The following is a 21,448-nucleotide window of genomic DNA, read 5'->3' on the forward strand; positions in this document are numbered from 1 at the left end:
AGCTATACAACTAAATTAACTGCCATTAAAAATGTATTTAAATTTAAAAGTATGTTGAGTGCATTAATTATAAGCTGTAAGTCTTATATTATTTTTTTTAAATCGCACTGATCCAGTAATATACTCGTACTATGTATACAATATTACTGTATAAATATTTTCTCAATAACTATATAAATTAAATAGTCTAATAATTTACGATTAAAGTAAAGCTCTTTTTAAAGTTTTCCGTTGTTATTTTTATTGACAATTATATACATTTTTTCATGGTTTGTTTAAGTGTAAATAACTTATGGTTAAAGTGTAGATACTTGCCTTTTTGTCGAAGGAATAAATCAACTAGAGGTTCGCATTGGTTCTGTACAGCTATATGTAATGGTGTGTATCCCTGTTTTTTCATGTTGATATTTATACTGTTGGTTTCCAAATAGTTTTCGATCGCCGGCAAGTTGCAACTCTCTACTAATGCGAAGAATTGTTGTTCCTGAGACGTCAACTCGTCCGTGAACGAGTACAGCTGTCCAGACATGTTGATCTTGGTTTCTTTCTGCGTGGACAATAATATTTACTAAATATAAACACTAAAAGGTCACAAATTGAGCGTAATAAACAAAAATTAATCTTTAACTCAAATATTTAGATATAAATTCAATTTCGAACTGCAAAATTTGAAGAAAAAAATTATCATAATTCATATTTAATAAAGTAAGAGTATTATTAATAAAATATACTCAACTCACACACACACACACACACATACATATATATATAACGCATTTATTTATTTTTCGATAACATAACACGAACAATGCCTATGTAAAGTTATGACTTAATGAGCTAATGGCTTTTAATTCTATTCATACGTAGAATGACTATAATGTAGGTAAGGTAAAGAACGTATTTATTTTGAATTTTAGTTATAAAATCCTGAGACCTTAATGCGTGAGTAAGTAAACAAAAATATTCGCTATCATACAACAATTAGATAAATTAAATAATCAAATTTATTTGAATCTATTATCTGTATGCATAATGCATTTTTTAACACTTACTTTACCCATCGCGAATGGTTAATCTCGGAGGTATATGTTAAACAGTTACAATATATACCTAATCATTGTTTAAAAATTCATTTGTTTGATAATCGTAAACTAAACAAATGTATTTATAATATTATAACCACAGTAACCATTTTTTTCTTATTTTAAGCTAAATGTTAATGAGGACTATGCACCTATAATAACACTTAAACTAGGTAATTAAAAAATGAGTAATGATTTTAGTAGAAAACTTATAATTTAATCATTAATAATTTTAAATTATTTGATTTTTTTTTTTTTTTTTTTTGATCTTCCACATTTTATCGTAAACAAATATAATAATAATATTATACCATATTTTTTTCTTTAAAAAGTTTTTATACATAGATTATCTGATAGAACTTTATTGTTATGAATAGAAAGCGATGTTCTAAGTTTATTTGACAGAAAAAAAAAAGATACAACAAAAATTGAGCGTCAAAAAAAAAATTTAAAACGGCAAGGTAACGAGACATTGGAAACGAAATAAATTGAAAATCTTTAAAAAAATATTAAATAATCACTTGAGAAAGAAGTATGTACCTATATTTTATTTTATAGATATTAATTTTCAAAATGCAAATCCGTGGGGTCTTACGATATACGAATGACATTGACATAGCTCTCTAGTAATTAATTGTATAATACAGGGGTCGGCAACCCGCGGGCCGCATGCGGCCCGCAAAGCAATTTTTAATGACCCGCACAAAGGTGGTTAATTTTTGTGTTTTACTTTTGTTCAATAACATTTTTCATATAATTTTCAATATTATATAATTCTTTTTCCTTTATAAATAAAATCTAATCTAACCGTTTCATAATAGCAATACAATTATAAGTGTTATATCATAATATGTAATTTTTTTTTTTTAATGTGGCCCTTGATGAACAATTGAAAAAAAAAAATGGCCCGTGTGGTTAAAAAGGTTGCCGACCCCTGGTATAATATATGAGTTTGAGGAGATAATTTGGCAAAAATTAGTTGAAAACACAATATTACTATTTATAATATAATTATAAATTATCGTCAAGAATATAGAAACCGAAACCATAATCAAAACCGTTTTTCGTATATGCGCAATCGTTTATCATTGTGTTCATATATAGCACACGTCCAGCGTTATAGTTCGTTAACGACGATAGCTATCGCCTATATACGAGACGGTAACAATATCTTTTCAATATAACCAGTGTATTACGCGTTGAACGGACCTATATAGTATACGACATTGTTTGCCGGACAAGTATACACATTACGCTGCACGAGCAGCGTACGAGCAATTCGTATTTATTTGAGCGAATGAAACGAGAACGAAAAGTACGTAATATACGCAGACGACAGCGGCTGCGGTAAAACGGCAGCACATTACAAGCGAGAAGCGAACGACGCGAGGACGAGAATCGCCGATTTCGCGCGCGTCGAGGACACGCTACAAACAATATTATATAATGCGACGGTCGCCGCAACTTCCGCCACCGATGCGCCAGTCCCGATACACACCACCGCCACCCGACCTCCACCGACCTCCACCGCCGCCGTCGACAACACCGACCGAACCCACACCCCCTGGCCCACGCGCCCCGTGCACGACGCCGTCGGTCCGTACAGCCGTGCGCGTTCCTCAACAAGTCACACTGTGCGAGTCGGCGGCGCTATTCTTCACGGACACTGCGGTGGCGGGTAAACATTAATTATTGTCTCCCGGAAACTTTCTACATTTATATCCCCGCGCGACCGCCCTAGCCGTCGCTGCCGCAGTGTCTTAATATCGCGCACAATGCGCGATTTCGACCGAAACACACCAGCCCGCCGCCACTCGACCGAACCCTCGTCATCGTCATCGTCGTAGTAGCATTGTATATTACGCGTAGGTATCCCCGATCTGGAAATCTCCGCGAGGGAATTCGCCCGCCGGCCCGACCGGGTAATTCGGTCCGAACTCGATACGAGCATGTATTCTCTCTCTCTCTATATATGTATATATATATATATATTATAAATGTGTACATTGTGCGTGTAGCGTACACTTTTAATACGACACCGTCCCGCTTCAGTCCCGTCGACGTCGTAGCCAAAGGACGTAATAACAATTCCTGTTTAGTAAATAATCTAATAAGGAATAGCGCCCGCGATTTGTCATCGTTATGATAATATCCGTTGGCGGTGGTCACACGACCGAACGGGGTTCGTCTTAGATGTAGGCACGTGCGAATAGTGAACACTATAGGCTCATTTTCTTGTTTTTTTTTTTTTTTTAAACTCATAAGTTTATACGTATTTTAAGTACTAGAAGTCCTCGGCTCTAGAACTACTTGAAACACGAATTATTAATATAAAAATATATACGTACATAAATATAATATGTTATTTTAAATATTTTGTTTTTAGTTCTATTTCACAGGTGCGCCGTTGCGATGTTTGAGAATAGTGCACAAATTATTCTGCGTATTATTCGGCTCATAAGTTAAAATCAAAATTAAAATCGTAAAAATGTATAACAGATACTTAAAAATAAAAAATAACAAAAACTATGTCGAAACTGTAATTGAAAATCATAAAATTATAAAATAAAATAATTTTATTTTTTATTTAAATTAGAAAAAACTAATATTGATAATCGAAATTGTAACTAAATTCGTAAAATTTCGTTTCGATATCAAGCCCCGCTTAAAAATTAAACGGGAGTTCGCCGTGAAGCGGAATAATATACACGTGTAAACCTGCACCAGTGATTCAACCCCTAGCTCTTTACAACCCTCGCGTTTTATTCACCCCGACTACCCCCGAATCATAATATCGTAATGATTATTATTAACATAATATTATTATGATTTACGACACGACTGAGTTACGTCGGTAATTCGCGATAATCATTTCGTTACAATCATTTTATTATACTCACGTATAACTAACACGGTAATTAATAACCACTTTTATATGAAGGGTATTAATGACATTTCATAATCGCTATACATATGTTTGTACTTTACTACTCTATATTTGTATATCATACTATATTTATAAAGTAACACAATATTCTTAAACTGCAGTACACTTTTCAAGCATAACAAATATACCTGCCGAAAAAGAAAGCAATTTTTCTGGAACGATACTCATTTTTTTCAACCCGTTTAAGATCTTATAGAAGTTAAATCATTAGCATAGGTTGTTAAACATAGCACGTTGTTCGGTTATTTAAAGATCGAAAAATAAATAATCAGTCACTGTACACTACAGTTATTAATAATTTTATAATATAAGTACAATATATGAAGTTTACATGATATGTACGATATTATGATGTAATTCATCGATTAATTCTTCATAATTTGATTACTATAAGAGTTTATTCACAGAGTTAGTTACCTACTATATTTTGTGCGCTAACGTGCAAGATAATTGGTTGACTTTAGTGAATCTTAAAAGTTTTAAATTTTTTTAAACGTTTATGCGACTCTATGATATACTATGTAGTATAAATTTAAATTGCATTTTTGTGCGTTACAATTTTATAAGTAACGCGTAGCTAGACTAAATATTATTAATATTACAAAACTTTATTCGTGACGATGTTGTGTGTTCAGCATATTTAAATTAAAATAAACTTCTATCTGATAACAAAACTAAAATAAAGACAGGTACTTGTTAATCAGTTTTTTCAACTCGTTAAGTTAAGTAAATATACAGAAAAAAAACAAGTTAATTTAAAAGTGAAAAGTTTTTTTTTTTTTGTATTGACTTAATTCAGTTAAAAGTCAGTTATATTCGTTCAATATTTTAACAAGTATAATTTCATGTCTTTGGAAAATATACAAATAATATTTAACCCTACTTAAAGAAATGAAAAAAAAATGAATTTAAAAGCATCTACTTTATAAGTATTTAGAACGACATTTATAGAATAAGTATATGAAATTTAAGTTCAATGTATGATTATAAAAAACTCGTCACCCGTTACGTAATACTTAACCTCTTACATTAGTCTAATGACCGTCATCAATCGATCGGTTTGTTGAAAAATAAAGACGATTGTGCCCTTGCTATTGACAATTATTACAATAAATAACAACAACAAATAGTAAAAAAGACATTCTGATGGCGCTTTAAAAAGCTAATATATTTACGTAGTACGGTAGTACTTTTTATTGATAAAATTAATTATTTCAATTAATTTTCTGTTTGTACTTCGTTGAAAAGTTGTTGATGTATTGAAAAATATTTTATTATTTTTAATATTTTATGATATTACCATGCATTTCGAATTATTATCATACCTTAAATTCTTTGCTTTTTTAAACAACGGCTACAATACTTATTTTTAATTTCATATTTCTAAGCACAACATTTATATTGAAACATTAATAATTCCATAATATATTGTACAAAAAAACAAAGAGATTACCTAATTAAATTATATTTTTAGTTAGATACAAATAATTAAAAGAGTACGATAATAATATAGACTTAGTGAGGTATAATATTTTAATTTAATTAAGCATTATAATGTATGTTAAATGAAATTTTGCTGTAGTCATATCATTTTGAACAGAGTGTTTATCTTTGAACGATCGTCGCGGTCATTATAAATTATTATATTATTGGGTAATAGGTATACATCTTGGAAAATATAATTTCACAATCAATTAAAAAGTATAAAAATAAAGATCTGTTAAACGCCAAATAACGAAAAAATTTATTATAGTTTATAAGGATACATTGTTATTAAGTGCCGCCAGAGAATTTTTTTAACTACTACTACTACATACTGCTGTTTACTGGAGTAATAAATTGTCCACCATTGCAATATTGGCAGTTTTGCAAAATTCGTATTTTATATTTTAGCTGCACAGCAAACCGATAGCCGATCATTAATGAGATAACGAGTTATTATGTACTAGTACCATTTTATATATTATTATAATTTATAACAAACGTGTATAAACCGCAATAACTCACCAAGTTAAGTTTATGAACCGAAACATTGACGTTTATGTTTTGCACAATGTATATAATATATACTGCTAAGTGATTCACTGAGCTCGCTCACTTCTATTTTATTATATTTTAACAATGCATTAGTATGAAAATTCAGATTTTCAAATTTTTAAGAGTGTTAAAAAAAAAAAAAATTTGTTTTTGATTTATTTATTTTTTTTTGTTTATTGCAATAGCATTTAAAGAGTATTTTGGGGTGATACCAAAAGTTTTTTTCTTCGATAAGATAAACACCTCCCTTTTTATTGTAAATTTTTGAACAGATGATTTTTTTTTTTTTGATTTTTTTGTACGTATTAAAGTTGAAATTTAAACGAATGATTCTAATCTCAGAATTATTAACTTAATATTATTAAGAAAATTAAAGTGACTAATATTAATCTTTTGCTATTTTATAATTTTTAAAAGTCAACCGATATAATTAATGTACACGAGACTCAAATACCACATTATATTATATTCATACATCATACATTGGCTATAATGTTAACAGGAACCTAAAATAAAATCGTTTAAAATCATATTATTACGTATATAACAATTAATACGCGTGTAGTATAACGATAGAAATATTTTTTTTTATTTTTTTTTTTCTGTACATAACAGTGTTTCAATGAAATAAACAAAAACCGTTTGAGTTGATTATGTTTGGATTCTTTCATATTTTAAAACGCATTTATTATGAAGCGTAAACACTAAACATTACATATTATTTAATGTGTACGCCAACACTAACAAGTAAAAAACATAACGCACAGAGCACAAAACTATTTACTTGAACACGAACCACACACACACGCTATTCATGCATATTAAAATGCCATACCTAGTTCATAACGTACGTAAAACACGACCTGATCAGTATGGCCAACCCTGTTTTTTAATCAATCGAATAGTATTCGTTGTGTAAAATCTAGCGAACGACGAACGAGAGAAATATCAAAAATCAATTTCCTTTTCTACGAGAAACTTTTCTGATCGACATTAATCAATTTAGATCGATTTTCCATCGAGATAATATTCCGTGCGCGAGGTATAAGGAACATATTATGATAAATACACATTTTTTCCAAACGATTTTATTGTCAATTCAATATTTATGTATAGTGATAGGTATATATTATGTGTTATTGAATAATTCGAGGATCACTCTGTGTAGTATACTGTTTCGTCTATTAATGATACTCTATCTGACTCTCCCCTGTATACAAAAATAAAAATCAACACAAAAATACATTATTTATATTATACTGCGACTGAAAAAGGTGTATGCTTTTTATTGATCGTTTTACATATTTACAACGTTTACTCACAATGACGTTCGGTAAGCTGCGTATTCGAGTGTAAACTGTAATTGAAGGGAACTTTTCTCTCCGCCCAGTCATCATTCATTACATTATGTGCAATAATAACTAATCAATTTTATGGCGTTCATGTTTAGACTATCAAAATAGAAATTACTGTAAATTAGTATTTATCATTTTCACGATACATTACATACAGAGTGATTATTTAAATAGCAAATATTCATTATTTCAAGAATTTTAAATTCAGTCGTACAATTTTCAAATTTATAATCAGAAAAAAATCATAAATTATAAAACTGTGTTAGCTTTCGAAAAATTAACTGAGCAAGGGATAAATAACTATAATATAATAAATTAATTAATAAAATCGTTTCAAAATACAAAACTCTTTTTGCTATTATAATAAAACGAATAATAAATAATATAATAGTATGTATTACATAAGTTACACAAATAATGGTAAAAAAAAATCATTAGAATAACGCCCTACTTTGGATATAGCAATGGTTAAAAGTGTTTAATAATTATTTTATTAATATTTACATTATTATTATTTTTTTTTTTTTTTTAATGCAGCATGCCCAAAAGTCTTGAACATAAAAATTAAAAATATTTCGAGACCAATAACCTTCAGTTAAAAAAAATATGATTGAAATTATAAAACGTACCCACATAAAATTATAGATGTTATTGTAATATAACCTATTTTGGTTCTTCAGCCTTCCTGTATTTTCCTTTATGAAAGCTATTTTTTATTACAATATAACTTTTTTTTTTACTTAATATTTATATGTACTATGAATACTAAATTTAATGTGACAAAAACACATTTAAATAAAACTAAGATATATTTTCTCCCGTGAATTTATATTTATACTCATAGGTACATTGAAAACGATAATTGCATCTTCTCCAATGACGCTTTATCATCTGCATTTAACAATTTTACAATTAATGCGATAGTACATAATAGTTTATGATTGTATAGACTTCGTGTCCTTTCATAATTGTTATTTATCTCGTTAATTTTTCAAGGTACAAAGTTTTTAAATGAATGCAGTTGACATAATAAGTTGGCCGTTTATCACTATTGCTAGTCTATCCAATGTTGGATACTAGTGGGTGGTTAAATTTAAGATTAATACAAATTTTGGGTTTTATTGGTCACGCAAAATATGTATTCTCTTTTTGACAAAAATAAAGGTATAAAAGTTTCACATTTTAATATAATTGGTTGAAAGTGTACAATAGTGGTTGGAATACACTGCTTACTCAGAAATCAAAAGGAAAGGTTTTTATGAATGCCGTAGTTTTTCAAAAAACAAAAACTGGTGGTGTTGATTGTCGAAAAATTTTACGAGAGTATGAGTATGTGTGAAATCAATATTCAATATACACATTACAAAACTAAAAAAATTCTCAAATTTTTCTGTATTTTTTTGCTCAATCTAAATTTAAAAATTGATTATTTAAAAATATTTAAAAAAAAATTGTTCAAAAGATCTTAAATATTCCAAAAGTTCTAAAGAAAATTAAATTCTATTAAGTAATTTCAAGTTTTGCAACGTTGATAACAATACTCGACTGGCAATATAAAATGTATAAAATACGTTTTATACCATAAACAAAGTCATTGAAAAGATTGTTGATAGTAAAATATAGCATACCTAACTTAACTATGATCATGGAGGCGATAATAATACAAAAAAAATTTCCTGCGATGAACTATTCGTATAATAAATACACATTTCGATAACGTTATTGGATGAATTTAATAATGTATTTTCGTTTACATACGATTTCCAAAGTAATATTATTTCTTCAAAGTTCGAGTGGTAATACTTTCGAGACATCGCATAATATCTGTAAGAACGTTGGCAGCAAATAGAATCCGAACGCCAAATGAAAATATACGAGTAGGAAAAAAATTCACGATGGATGATCGAAAATGGCTAACTACCAAGATTAAGATGTGATGGCGCGTTTTGACTGACCTGCACAGTAATTAAGTAGCCGATATAATATTATAAAAAATGAACGGACGGTCGAAAACCGGTCGTCTACCACAGTATTCGAGTCCTGAGTGTCTGTTGCCATATAATACATACTACTTGTACAATCAAGTCTCACAATATTATGTACAGTGCGTTTATATAATAAAATTATTTACTATAAATGCATATATATATATATATATATATTGTAGGTATATAGCTATACAGGTATAGTGCTTTCAAACCTTGGTACATAAATTTCATTAGCGTTCGACGTTGATAGTCTGATCATAATGTATGCAAATAATATTGTCAACCATAAATCATTATGCATAACGAGTGTTTTTATTTTTGTTTGATGTTATCTCCCACTATATTATTATAATATGTAATAGTTTTTAAAAGGCGTAAAAATAAATTAGACAAACGTCAGTAGTGAAATTTGTTTGAAACAGCGAGAGACAAAAGCAAAATTATTTTCCAAGATTTTTTTCATGGCGTTATGATCATGTATGATTATTTTAATGAAAAATACTCGGAGGAAATAATATTATTTGAAATATCAACACTTAAATTTATAGTAGCGTGCTGCATGCTACAACGTAGGCGATCCTCTCAATTTGTCTACGCTCATTTTTTCGAAAAAATTTATGTATTTTTTGAAAATATTATGTTACATTATGTTATACCATTGAAAAACAACATGTTTAAAAAAAAGGAATTTTTGCAATTGTTTTAATCACAACTTGAATTTTTATATCAAAGCAGAATATTTCATTAAATAAAAATCGAAGTGAAATAATAATAATATTAATTGTAAGTAGGTACGTATTTAAAATTTAATTGAGCTATATTAAGTGACACAAGGAGACCTTATAAAATTCTCGTTTATTATAGTTATATTTATACAGTTAATCGTTCTATTATCAAACTTAAGGGACTGTATCTAAATATTAGTGCTAATTATAAAAAATGTTTGAACTATGATATTTTACATGAAATTATAATTTAAGTACAGAAAAAGACCTTTACTTAAACACAGATAACTTTGTTACATTCAAGTTTGATTATAGGTCAATTCTTTCTAATTTTAAATCTGACAGAGCTAAACGTCATATTTTTTAACTTCTGTAGTTTGAATAGAAATTGGGATAGGTACTATGTACACTGTACACCTACTATACTTATATATGAACCTACATAAACAGTGTTTTTATTTCATTATTAGTGAACGTCTTACTGTTTATAACCTTTACTATTTATATACTGCAGTATTTTCAGGATGATTAGCATGGAAATAACTAGTTTATTTGCTTGATAATGATTTTATATTACATTGCTTTTGATTCATTTCCTGCGTATCTTCTGGTATTTAGCGTAAAGTATAGGATAATTTAGCAAAAATCGACTAGCTTTATTTTTCTCAGACAAGTTGTGCGTATACAAATACATTTTTACCGAAAAATGTCCAAAAACGTTACTGTATTCAATACAATGTATTGTATACGGCTACTGAATTATATATATATAATTCAATAATGCAAGCTATCTATACATTTTTTTTAATAAGTGGTACTATTATTATTTATGAAGAAGTTTGTAAGTGTGTGTTTTTATTATTTTAAATATAAATATCATAGCAACTAAACTGATGTACAATGCATACAGATTACCTACTTAGACAAGTTATTACTTAAGTTATTCAAAATGAGGCTAATTGTTGTTTAGTTATATTAGGTCCTGAAAAATTTTTATTTAAATTTGGTTTATTGAAAATATTGTACTTGTAAAAAAGTTATATTGAATTATAAAGTAGTTGATTTTCAGTATTTCTGTTAAAATTAAAAAAAAAAACACTAAATAGTTTTCAAAATATACGATAACAGTAATTGCTTAAAAGTTCATTTTAATAACAGATCCTCATAAATTTTTAAGAATATAAAATATAAATAGAAAAATTGGGATACTAAAATATCGATGTAATGATGTGATTATAAATAAGTGTGATTTAAGGAAAAGGTAAAATGGAGTTTAAAACTCACAAGGGTCATTAAAAACTAAACTAATTTGTTAAAACATTTCCTAACTGCGAGAGCGAGGAAACTATTAAATATATATATTATATATATGTATACACGTACATTATATACCAGTTATTTCTCGGGATACACTTGTCAAGGGGTGCAAAGAAATTGCTTAAAATGATAATGTTGATAAAGTACAAATTTAATTTTGTTGCATATTTACAGGGTGATTCACCAACTATGCTTACCCTCTTTTTTCTTTAGTAATCCAGTTATTCAAAGTTAAATACCATATTTTTAAATTCTTGAGTATTTTTACTGTAAACTATAAAGACACAAACTTTAGTTTTTCAAATAAAAAAACCCCTTCTCCATTATAAATTAATCAATAAATAATTTTTCAAAAAAAATGATGTTTTCAAAATAAAATTCGATCCAGTGGTTTTTAAGTTATTAAATTTTATGTATTAAAAATAGTAGAATCGTGATAATTAGTTTGGAAGATATGGTGCTATCATAAATCAAAAATGTCAGTAATTTAAATTAATCTACCAACTCTTATGATAATTTGTAAAAATTATACTAGTATATTAAATATTAGATCCAATACATCTATTTTGTATTTTTATGTAACTATTTTTCTATGTATAAATATTTTATAAACTGAGAAACTAATCGTTAAAATTTTAAAATAAATACAAAATTTTCAATAAAAATATCTAATTATTAAACAATTTTAAAAAAGGAGGTTTTTGTTTGAAAAATAGAAGTTTGTATCATCACAAAACCCTCCTAAATCTACCTATACAAAAAAATCTCAAAAATTTAAAAATATTGTCCTTAAGGATCTTTAAAAATGAATCAGAATTTGATCAATATAATCGTTAGAAAAAAATGAGGTTGAACATATTTGATGATTTACCTTGTATACAAAGGCGGATCTAGGGGGAGGGAGCACTGGAGGCAAGTGCCCACCCCCGTTGGAAAAAAATAATATTGATAATTTTTTATATTAGTGGGGGCTATATCTATATTATATAATTTTTCCTCTAAAGTGCTCCTACCATAAATACATGTTGCATCCGCTCTTGCTTGTATAATATCTTATAATTTGTTCACAATTACAAAACTTCTTGGATTACGGTAACACAACCGCAAAACTTAATTCTGTGTGTAAGTTTTTACAAGAGAACTCGCAGGAAATTGTTTTTCTTCGTATTGGAAATCACTATACCCCTAATTCTAATGATCATTTAGGTGTCTATAACCATCCGCGTTAAGCAGCAATACGAGATATCTAAAGTGCATTTGACTTAACGAAAAGTTCTAACGATCATACATTATTGTATAGATCACAGGATTGGACATCACCTCATTATCTCGTTGTAAAATCGCATGGTAACAAAAATATCTAATCATATATAAACTAAATGAATACATTTACGTTCGTATTGATATGAAAAAAAAAAAACCATCTTCACTGCCTCTCTTGTAAGACCATGTAAGCTGCAGTGCTGTCAGATGTCAAAGACTTCTTCCGGGCCACAAGGAAATGTTCATAGAATGAGGTCCGGAAGACGCTGTATCGTCGTAAGCAAGTGTATAGTAATTACTTCTGTCGTACGAGTAATGGTGTTTTCGCTGACGGCTTGTGCACACAGGTACCTACACACTATGAAGGGCGCGACATATTGTTGAATCCGTCGGTTTCACATTACATGAATATTTTAACTACAGCAATGCCACGGCGCGGCCGTGCGGTTGTATAAATTAAGACAATTACGTTTTATGTACGAAAAACCAAACGAACACGTGTGACGCGTGACAGATTTTACCCGCAATTGAATTGTTAACCGGTCTATTAATATTGCGTGCCTACTACCTGCGTGACGAATACGAATACCCTACGCCCCACATCAACCACCAAACGACCGATTTGGCAACACGTGGGTTACAAAGCAAGTTTTTTTCAATCGTGTTTCGTCGGTTTTTTTTTTTTTTTTAGCAAAGAAAAATATTTACAATCTGTTTGCGATTAAAAAAATAAGTACAAGCTGTACACTGTACATCACGAACTACGTGGACAAACTAGGTTGCCCATTTTTCACACCTAAAAATACCTATTATTAATTTATAAAATATAAAATATTATCATTATCATAGTACTTGATGTTGTTGGCGCAGGGCTATATTCGTTTTCGCAAACAAACAAAAACGCATGTCCTCAAAATTAATACTTTTTTCTGGGTTTTAAACTTATTTCCTATATGTCATGACTTATGGTTATAGGACACGAATTTAAACATTCTAAAATCAAAAACAAAAAATGTTCTTAAAATATATTACATTAATTATATTAATACGTAATATTAGCAAATTTACAATAATGCCTTAACAACTTTATTTATGATCAACAAGAGAACGTTATTAAAATAAAATGTAATTAAATAAAAGCCATTGGATAATGAAAAATTATTTCATCAAGATAATTGTTCAGAAAACTATCTACTTATCAGTTGAAAAGTAAAGTTCAACATAACAATTTTATAAATTGCCATCTCACGAATTTCGAACAACATCGCATCTGGCGTGCAATATAATAATATATATTAATTATAATAAAATTCTTCCTGTGACTTGTGCTCTCTTGATTTTAAATGTTTCAACTATTTATTACGATAATATTATGGCACACGCACAAACACTACGACAACAGCACACTGTTTCCGTATAATATTTCAATATTTATTTTCATAGCTCCGTGTAATAGGTGCATCGATGTGTATCTTGGAATTTATCTCGGCATTCACAACCTTTTTTTCGGTGTTTGTTTTACAACTGTTCGATTGTGTTGAAATTGCCTCGCTTTCACGGTATTCAGTACATTTTACAGCATTTGTATTACGCTTCTTTTGTGTCGAGTGCAATCCGGGTCTTATCTTTTCTTCGTTTGTTGAGCGTGTAGCACAGCTCCGCACGCCACCGCGGTTTTAAACCCGAACGTACTTTTTACAATAACAAACGATAAATCATACTTACTAAAATGTACGTATTGTCACCGACATTTCCTAGTCAGCCGTCGTTTATGGCGACATTCATAAATATTAAATAGTTAAGTTTCGGAATCATGTGTATAGGTACAGCAATTAATAATTCACCTACAATTCACCTATTAATTTGATGTTTATCTAATAATATTATATTATTATGTTGATATCCATACAGTATATTTTTATCGAGGAATGCGCACCTACGATTAGACCGTTGAAGACGTTAAGGGAACTATATAATCAGCTGTGTTTTGAGAACAAATATATGTTAGATGAATTTATACGACGATATTTGAAAAAAGTAAATTAATTTTATGTATTTATTAGTTTGTGTAAGTAATACATTTAGTTCGATATTGAAAATAGCTTATCGTCCGTATGGCTGATTGATTTTAAATTACTGCACGTTCTTAATATACGCTAGCTGGTATATATCAATAAATAGTATGGTACTTTTTCCAATCCGTTCAACATTTTATAAGATAAATAATATATCTATGGCCTGCTAAACTATAAGACTTAGGTTCGATGGATTTTAATTTTAACGATTTGCAATTCATAAAAAAGTTTAGATAGATGCCATATTATTATAGTCGTAGTAAATTTTCATGTTTCAAAAGTATTTGTGCTTGTATATTATCAAAAAGTGATATTAAATTATTTACTTAATAATAAAATATTAATAAAACCGTTTTTACATTAATTAAAAATCACTACAATTAAAATATTACAAACTTGTCAATTAATTAAATTTAATTTTCAAAATTAAAATCCATCTAATCAAAACTCAGCAGTTAGTCGATTAGAAAATATAATAATATCACCTTTTTGTGCAATGACTGCAATGACTACAGTCCCCTTTGTGCAGCCTACCCTTAGTGACACCAGTATCTAAAAATATAATATGACGTATAATATGGCAATTCGATACATTATAACGGCGAACCACCCCCGGATACAACGGTCGGGACTTTTAAAATGAAAAATTGATTTTTAACTGTATCAGACGAGGGTAACTTTTCTAGTGCGTAAACCGTGAAACATATGTTTTTTACGCATTTATAAATTATGATACAACAGGTTTTTTGTAAATATAACTTTTTATAATTTCTTGATTTTATATATTATTTATCTTGTATGAGTAGCTTTTGAAAGTAATGATGTATTTTCAAATATTTACATCCTTACTATATATATATATTTATATATTCATAATATTATAAACATTTTACATTAGCATTTTTTATACTTCTTAAACTTTTTATGTTTGGATTAGTCTAGTTTTATGAGACTATTTTCGTCAATCCTACCCGTTATCCTGCCATTTCACCTATTTTTTTTATTTTTTTTTATGTAAAATAAAAACAAAACAAATATTTTTCTTTATATAAGCATAGTATAAAAATAAAATAAACGCCATACATAATATTATCATACCATGTAGAAAACTTATCTGGGCATAACTATAAGGGTCAGGTCATCGCTTAAAATAGTAAAATGTTTGGCAACAATTGTACTTTGGTTGACAGTTTTTTTTCATTTTTCCATTTATTTTTAAGCGTGTCATACTAGTCTACCTAAGGCGATGTCTAATAATACAATCATTGATAAAATATACAATTATTTAATAAAAAACTATTAAAAATATTAAATATTAATTATTATTTAATCAATGATACGATATTTAAAAAAATCATTAAAATACCACATCGACGACACATATACCAATATTACATCAATGACCAATAATTGTTTGTGTTATATTATTATAAAGTGTCGTATTAAAATTTTAAAATTATAATATGGACTTTACCTCTTCTCCCGCATCCGTCTCCTCTGAACCAAACTATCACCATTGTTATATTAGCTATTATATATTATGCAGTGCATACAAATCCAGGCTCGAGCGTCAACCCGAATTCGGTAAAATGTCTGTATTTTATGCTACTGCGTAATATTATAATTTCATGCTAATTCTCTAAAATACGACAGAGTCCCTCGATTAACGTTTTCGGAAACTCGAGCGAAAACGCAATTTATTTACGCCAGGACGACAAGATGATCGTAGGTATATATTTATATGTATTAATATTTCAATATAATATATACGCTCGTATCCTTATATACCTACACATCGTTTACACGTCCCCGTCGTGTGTATTATTCGTATGCGATTTTGTCAGCGACGATCTCAAACGAAAAGAGACTACGAGGACGCGTATATAATGTAATCGGCTCCGTTTTAATATAGGCATGGCCAGAATTTTACAGGAGATGTCACTATACGCTTTTAAATTTTCCAAAAAATTCTTCGGAATGGTATATTATTAATTTTAAAACACAATAGTGTCGAAAACCATAATAGACATATGGCAGAGATTAGAAGTGCAGAGTATATCAGTTGCAGCTAGTATTCACTACTCTGTATGATTAAACATCACTTATACGAGTATACTTGTACTGTCGACAGTATTTCAATACAATCTTCAGGGTTTAAGTAATAAGCTATAGACGCAAACGTCAAGGTTTCATAAATGTCGAATTTTAATCTTAAAATTTACACTTGCTACCGTGACCTATTCTAAACCGATGTAATATTGTATTCGTTTTGACATTTTTATAGCTCAGACGTTGTTTATTGAAAATATCGAACACTATAGTGTTTCGCCCTGCTCAAAATGCATTTTCAAGAAATAAATTATGTAACCCATTTGGTCTAAGTGGTTTTAATTTTAGATTTTTCGTTGTTTTCATAGTCATTATCATATTATCATATTCCGTATAATATATTACCAATTACATTATTTATTTATTTATCAGTGTCGGTGTGTGTATATAATAAAGCGCTACAGATACCTATAATACAATGCCAATATCATTCTCGGTCCGCAGAATCTTGAATTATTGGTGAGATTTTTTTTTTTTTTTGTTTGTTTGTTTTCAGTCAATAATGCCCCGTTTCGACTTATCCTGGTATTGCATTTTATATTTTTTAGAAAAAAAAACTCTTAGATGGCAATACAATAGAAATTCAAAACCGTCACAAACCAAAGTGCATAATGGGACTAAATATGTCTTCTGTTTTTTCATTTAACGTCAATGGAAACGATGAGAGAAATGGAATAAATAACAGTGAACCGCTTCAAACAAGAAAAGTATGACTCTGAATTTCGATTGATCGTGACTGCAAGTCATAAATTGTATTTTATCACATTGTATAAAATGGATGACTCATTGTGATAAATAGTGAAAATATAATAATATACAAAATAATTTATTCACCGATATTTCAAATATTTCGGGACAAATAATCGATGAAAAAAATGCGAGAGGTTCAGTAAATATAATGAACATCCATGTGTTACATGGACATAATATAACAATGTACAATTATTAACATTTACCATTAATTATAGCAATATAAATTAATTTGTTTAAATTTAATTAAATTATGGACAGAGCATACTGACATTTTATTTTGCTTTTTTTAATTGTTTTTTGAATTGATGTTTGAAATATGTGAATTTTTTTACAGGTATATTATGCTAATATGCTTTTTATACGTAAGTACACTTTAATGGTTTTTTTATTTCGTATTTAAAATCCAAGAGTACCCATATAATTTATTTTTTAGTATAGTTTTAATAATATATTATCTTTATGGTATATGCATTTGAATTCAAATAATTATTTACATTTGATATCTTTGTGCATTATTCTACGGCTTTTGGAACATATCGAGTCATATAATAATAAAATATTTAATATTAATCAGCATTTAAGTTATTACTTTAGATAGAATAGGTGAGTTATGGAAAAAAAACTCGATGGAACGTTGTATCATTTTTATGGAACAGCGGTTAAAATTCGAGTTAATTTTTAAAATAAATTTAGAAAGACATAATTCTGTACTATCATATTTTAATCCATTACAAAATGTCCTGTTGACCAATTTGAAAATTAACCCATAACGTAATTTGATTTTTTGTTTGAAATGAACGTGTGACTATATTCCGTTGGTTTTTACAGCTCATATATTGTTTATAATTTTATATACGTTTGACATGCGTTTTTAATGTCTCGGTAGTTACGAGTTGTGTGTGTAAAGATATTGACTGGTTATACTGGTGCAGTGTAATATAATATGGTATAATGATAAGTATCAAAATACGTCTCGGTCGACGTAAAATATTATTTTTGCTTATGTATCCGAAGTATCCAAGGTATACGTTTGTTTACAAATTATACATGTATGTACAATGTACATACACTTTGGAATATAAAATTCCAGTACAATAATATGGTCGTATCGATATCTTTATATTGTCTTTGAATAATTTGTACTTAAATATGTTAAAATAGATATAATGAGGTCCCACAATAATAATAAACATATTTTTAACACGAATATAATAAATAAGCTTAACAAAAAACGATAATACCTTTACGATTCGATTGGTTCCGCCGACGACGAAGACACTATATTTTAAAAATATATATTACTCATCGAATACATACATTTTTACGAATCAGCTGATATTAACTTAGATACATAATTATTATTTAATAATTAGAAAAACAATTTGTAAGACAAGTTAAACGAGACAACGGCTCAGCTACCGAGACTTTAACGAAAAAAAAATAATTGAAAAAATGTATTATAATATTTTATGGCTCGGTGTGGTGTTTGTAATGCGATGAAAATTAATTTTCAATCGGTATCAAACTATAACGACATTCGATCATTATAATAATATGAATCCAAGCAAGTAAGAGGGTAGTACCCCCCCCTCATATTATTAAATTTACGTTCGTTTTCTCATACGTCCAATCTCGCGGACAATCAATATCAACAAAGATATCTGGCCAGCCGCCAACCACCGGTGTGTATGTTCTATATATATATTTTTTATAACGGAAACACAGCGGACAGTGTCCCGCGGACGCGATAGTTTCCGATCTTGAGGCCTAGGCGGCGTGTATATGAGTGACGCTTTCTTACCCCGCGCGACGTAAAAACAAAAGTCCATTTTTCATCCCGCTCGTTATTTTAGCTCAGACCTGACCGTTTGCAGAATACTCGTAGTATGTCTACGGTTTTGTCCGGGACGAGACTATTAATTGTGCTGGTATAAACCCGTCCATTTCATCAGTTGACAGACGGCAACCGTTACGGTTCAAAAACAATAGTGGTCCAAAATCACTATATTATATTGAAAAATACATACCTTTTGGACCATCGTTTCCGTGAAATCGCAACAGCTTCCGAGTGCCGAGAAAAATCCCATCTCGCGTGTCGGCCGCTGAACAGTCGTCATCGTACTCGGTACAGCGTGGCAGTCAAGTATCAAGTGACGGCGCGAAATTGTGGAAGCTTTGAAGCATGTTGTATATTTTAAATATTTTTACCACCACCCCTAATAAGTAGCATTGGCCAAAAGGCTTTCAGGCATGAAGCAATTGCTTCAAATAATCCTATATCCCGCCGCCACTACTGAGTGAAGTATCGTATAATATATAGATATAATGTTTCCGCATTATGGTTCGTGGAAACCGCATAAATATTAAACAATCTTCCGGCCACGACGATGACGACTTTTCCGTCGCACGGTGTATCCGTATAAAAGTGAAAATCGAAATCTTTGTCACGCGTGTTCTCTGAAACTACTTATCCGATTATTATGATTCTTTTTTTTTTTTTTAATGAAAGAGTACTACAAAGCGCAGGAATCGAGTGATAATTTTTAAATAATCAGCAAATACGCACATAAAAATATTATACTTTTTTTTTTTTTGCGTCTGTATTACCGATTATAAGTAATCACTAATCAGTATTTTAACGAATAGTCGATGTAGCGTACATAACGGTACACAACATTTCGTTGTTTTTGATTCACACTATTGAGAAACTTTATGAGTTGGTTTTTTGTCCAAAATAAAAAAAGTGCATACAGTTTTCGGGTCGTATCGAAAAAATAAAGGAAATTAATTTTAAATGAATACTGTCGTTAAATGGTCGAAAATAACAACGGTAGACGAAACAATTGAGCACAGAGTTGTACAGAGTTGAAACGAAATATTATTTATCCGCACACGCGTTACGCTAAACGTTAGCGTTAGGCAACAACGAAATTTAACGCGGACGCATATTTTGTGCGGGCAACAAAGTGCACGAAAATTAGTGGAAAAGTGGTTTGCCAGTGATATAATATCATTATTATTATTATTATGTACATCGTTGTACACTTAATATTATGTTATAAAACATTTTGATATAATTGTAAAAAACCGGCCGGAACGGTAGTCCGGGGTCCGGTGGTGGCGTATTATTCGAGCGTGTATTATATGTATTCGAGATCGCGCGGGCGCGGTAATATCCTGTCGGTGTGACGGGGTGCGGTGGTGGCGAGTGGGTGGTTAGGTTAGTGGTAGTTATATGGGTGGACGGGTGGCGAACGATGGACACTGTAGCAGAGGTGTGCGTGCGTGCGTGTGTGTGTGTGTGTGTACGCGCGTATTATATATAGTGGCTGTTATTATATATACCGCTGTGGGTGAATGGGTGGGTGGGTGACGGTGAACTTGAGGGGGTGCGAAGCGCAAAAGCTTCGATCCCGCCGCCGCTGCCACTCGTCACCATGGCGACCGTACAGCCGCCGTGTGCGGTTTGGCTTTTCGGACGGTCGCGGGTGAGACGCGTCGGCGGTGCGCGACGGTCGACGTCATCGTCGTCGTCGTCGTCGTCGTCGTCGTCGTCGTCGCAGTCGTCGCAGCTAGTCGTCGTCGTTCGTACACGTACGCCGCGCTCGGTATTTCTTACCGCCTCCACCGCCACCGTAGCCTCCGTACCACCTTATCATAACAGCTATATATACGCGGCGTGTAATACGGGCGCCATATTTGTTCTGCCGGTCATCCCCTCGCGGCGGCGGCGTTAGGGGTGGCGCAGGCTGAGGGGATGACGACGGAGGCGCTTGTTATATCGGAAAAGTTCAATT

The 21,448-nt window shown here is 30.3% G+C and overlaps 1 protein-coding gene across 1 annotated transcript; it reads right to left on the reverse strand.

Moving 5' to 3' along the window:
* Positions 1–250: 250 nt before the first annotated feature.
* Positions 251–19,768, reverse strand: LOC112600029. The gene is made up of 2 exons (XM_025347164.1): positions 19,679–19,768; positions 251–547 (listed from the first exon to the last, which is right to left on the reverse strand). Exons 1-2 carry the CDS (start codon positions 19,766–19,768, stop codon positions 251–253), a joined length of 387 nt encoding a protein of 128 aa, XP_025202949.1.
* Between the last annotated feature and the right edge of the window lie 1,680 nt (positions 19,769–21,448).

Source organism: Melanaphis sacchari, unplaced genomic scaffold (genome assembly GCF_002803265.2).
Source record: "Melanaphis sacchari strain LSU unplaced genomic scaffold, SCAv2.0 Contig59_pilon_pilon, whole genome shotgun sequence".
NCBI lineage: Eukaryota > Metazoa > Arthropoda > Insecta > Hemiptera > Aphididae > Melanaphis > Melanaphis sacchari.

What these genes read in the sequence shown, in the direction of transcription:
- LOC112600029 (XM_025347164.1), bottom strand. Translation starts at nt 19,768, where the DNA reads ATGACGACTGTTCAGCGGCCGACACGCGAGATGGGATTTTTCTCGGCA. An exon ending in CGGAAACGATGGTCCAAAAG is followed by an intron (nt 548 to 19,678) that starts GTATGTATTTTT and finishes TTGTCCACGCAG; the next exon opens with AAAGAAACCAAGATCAACAT.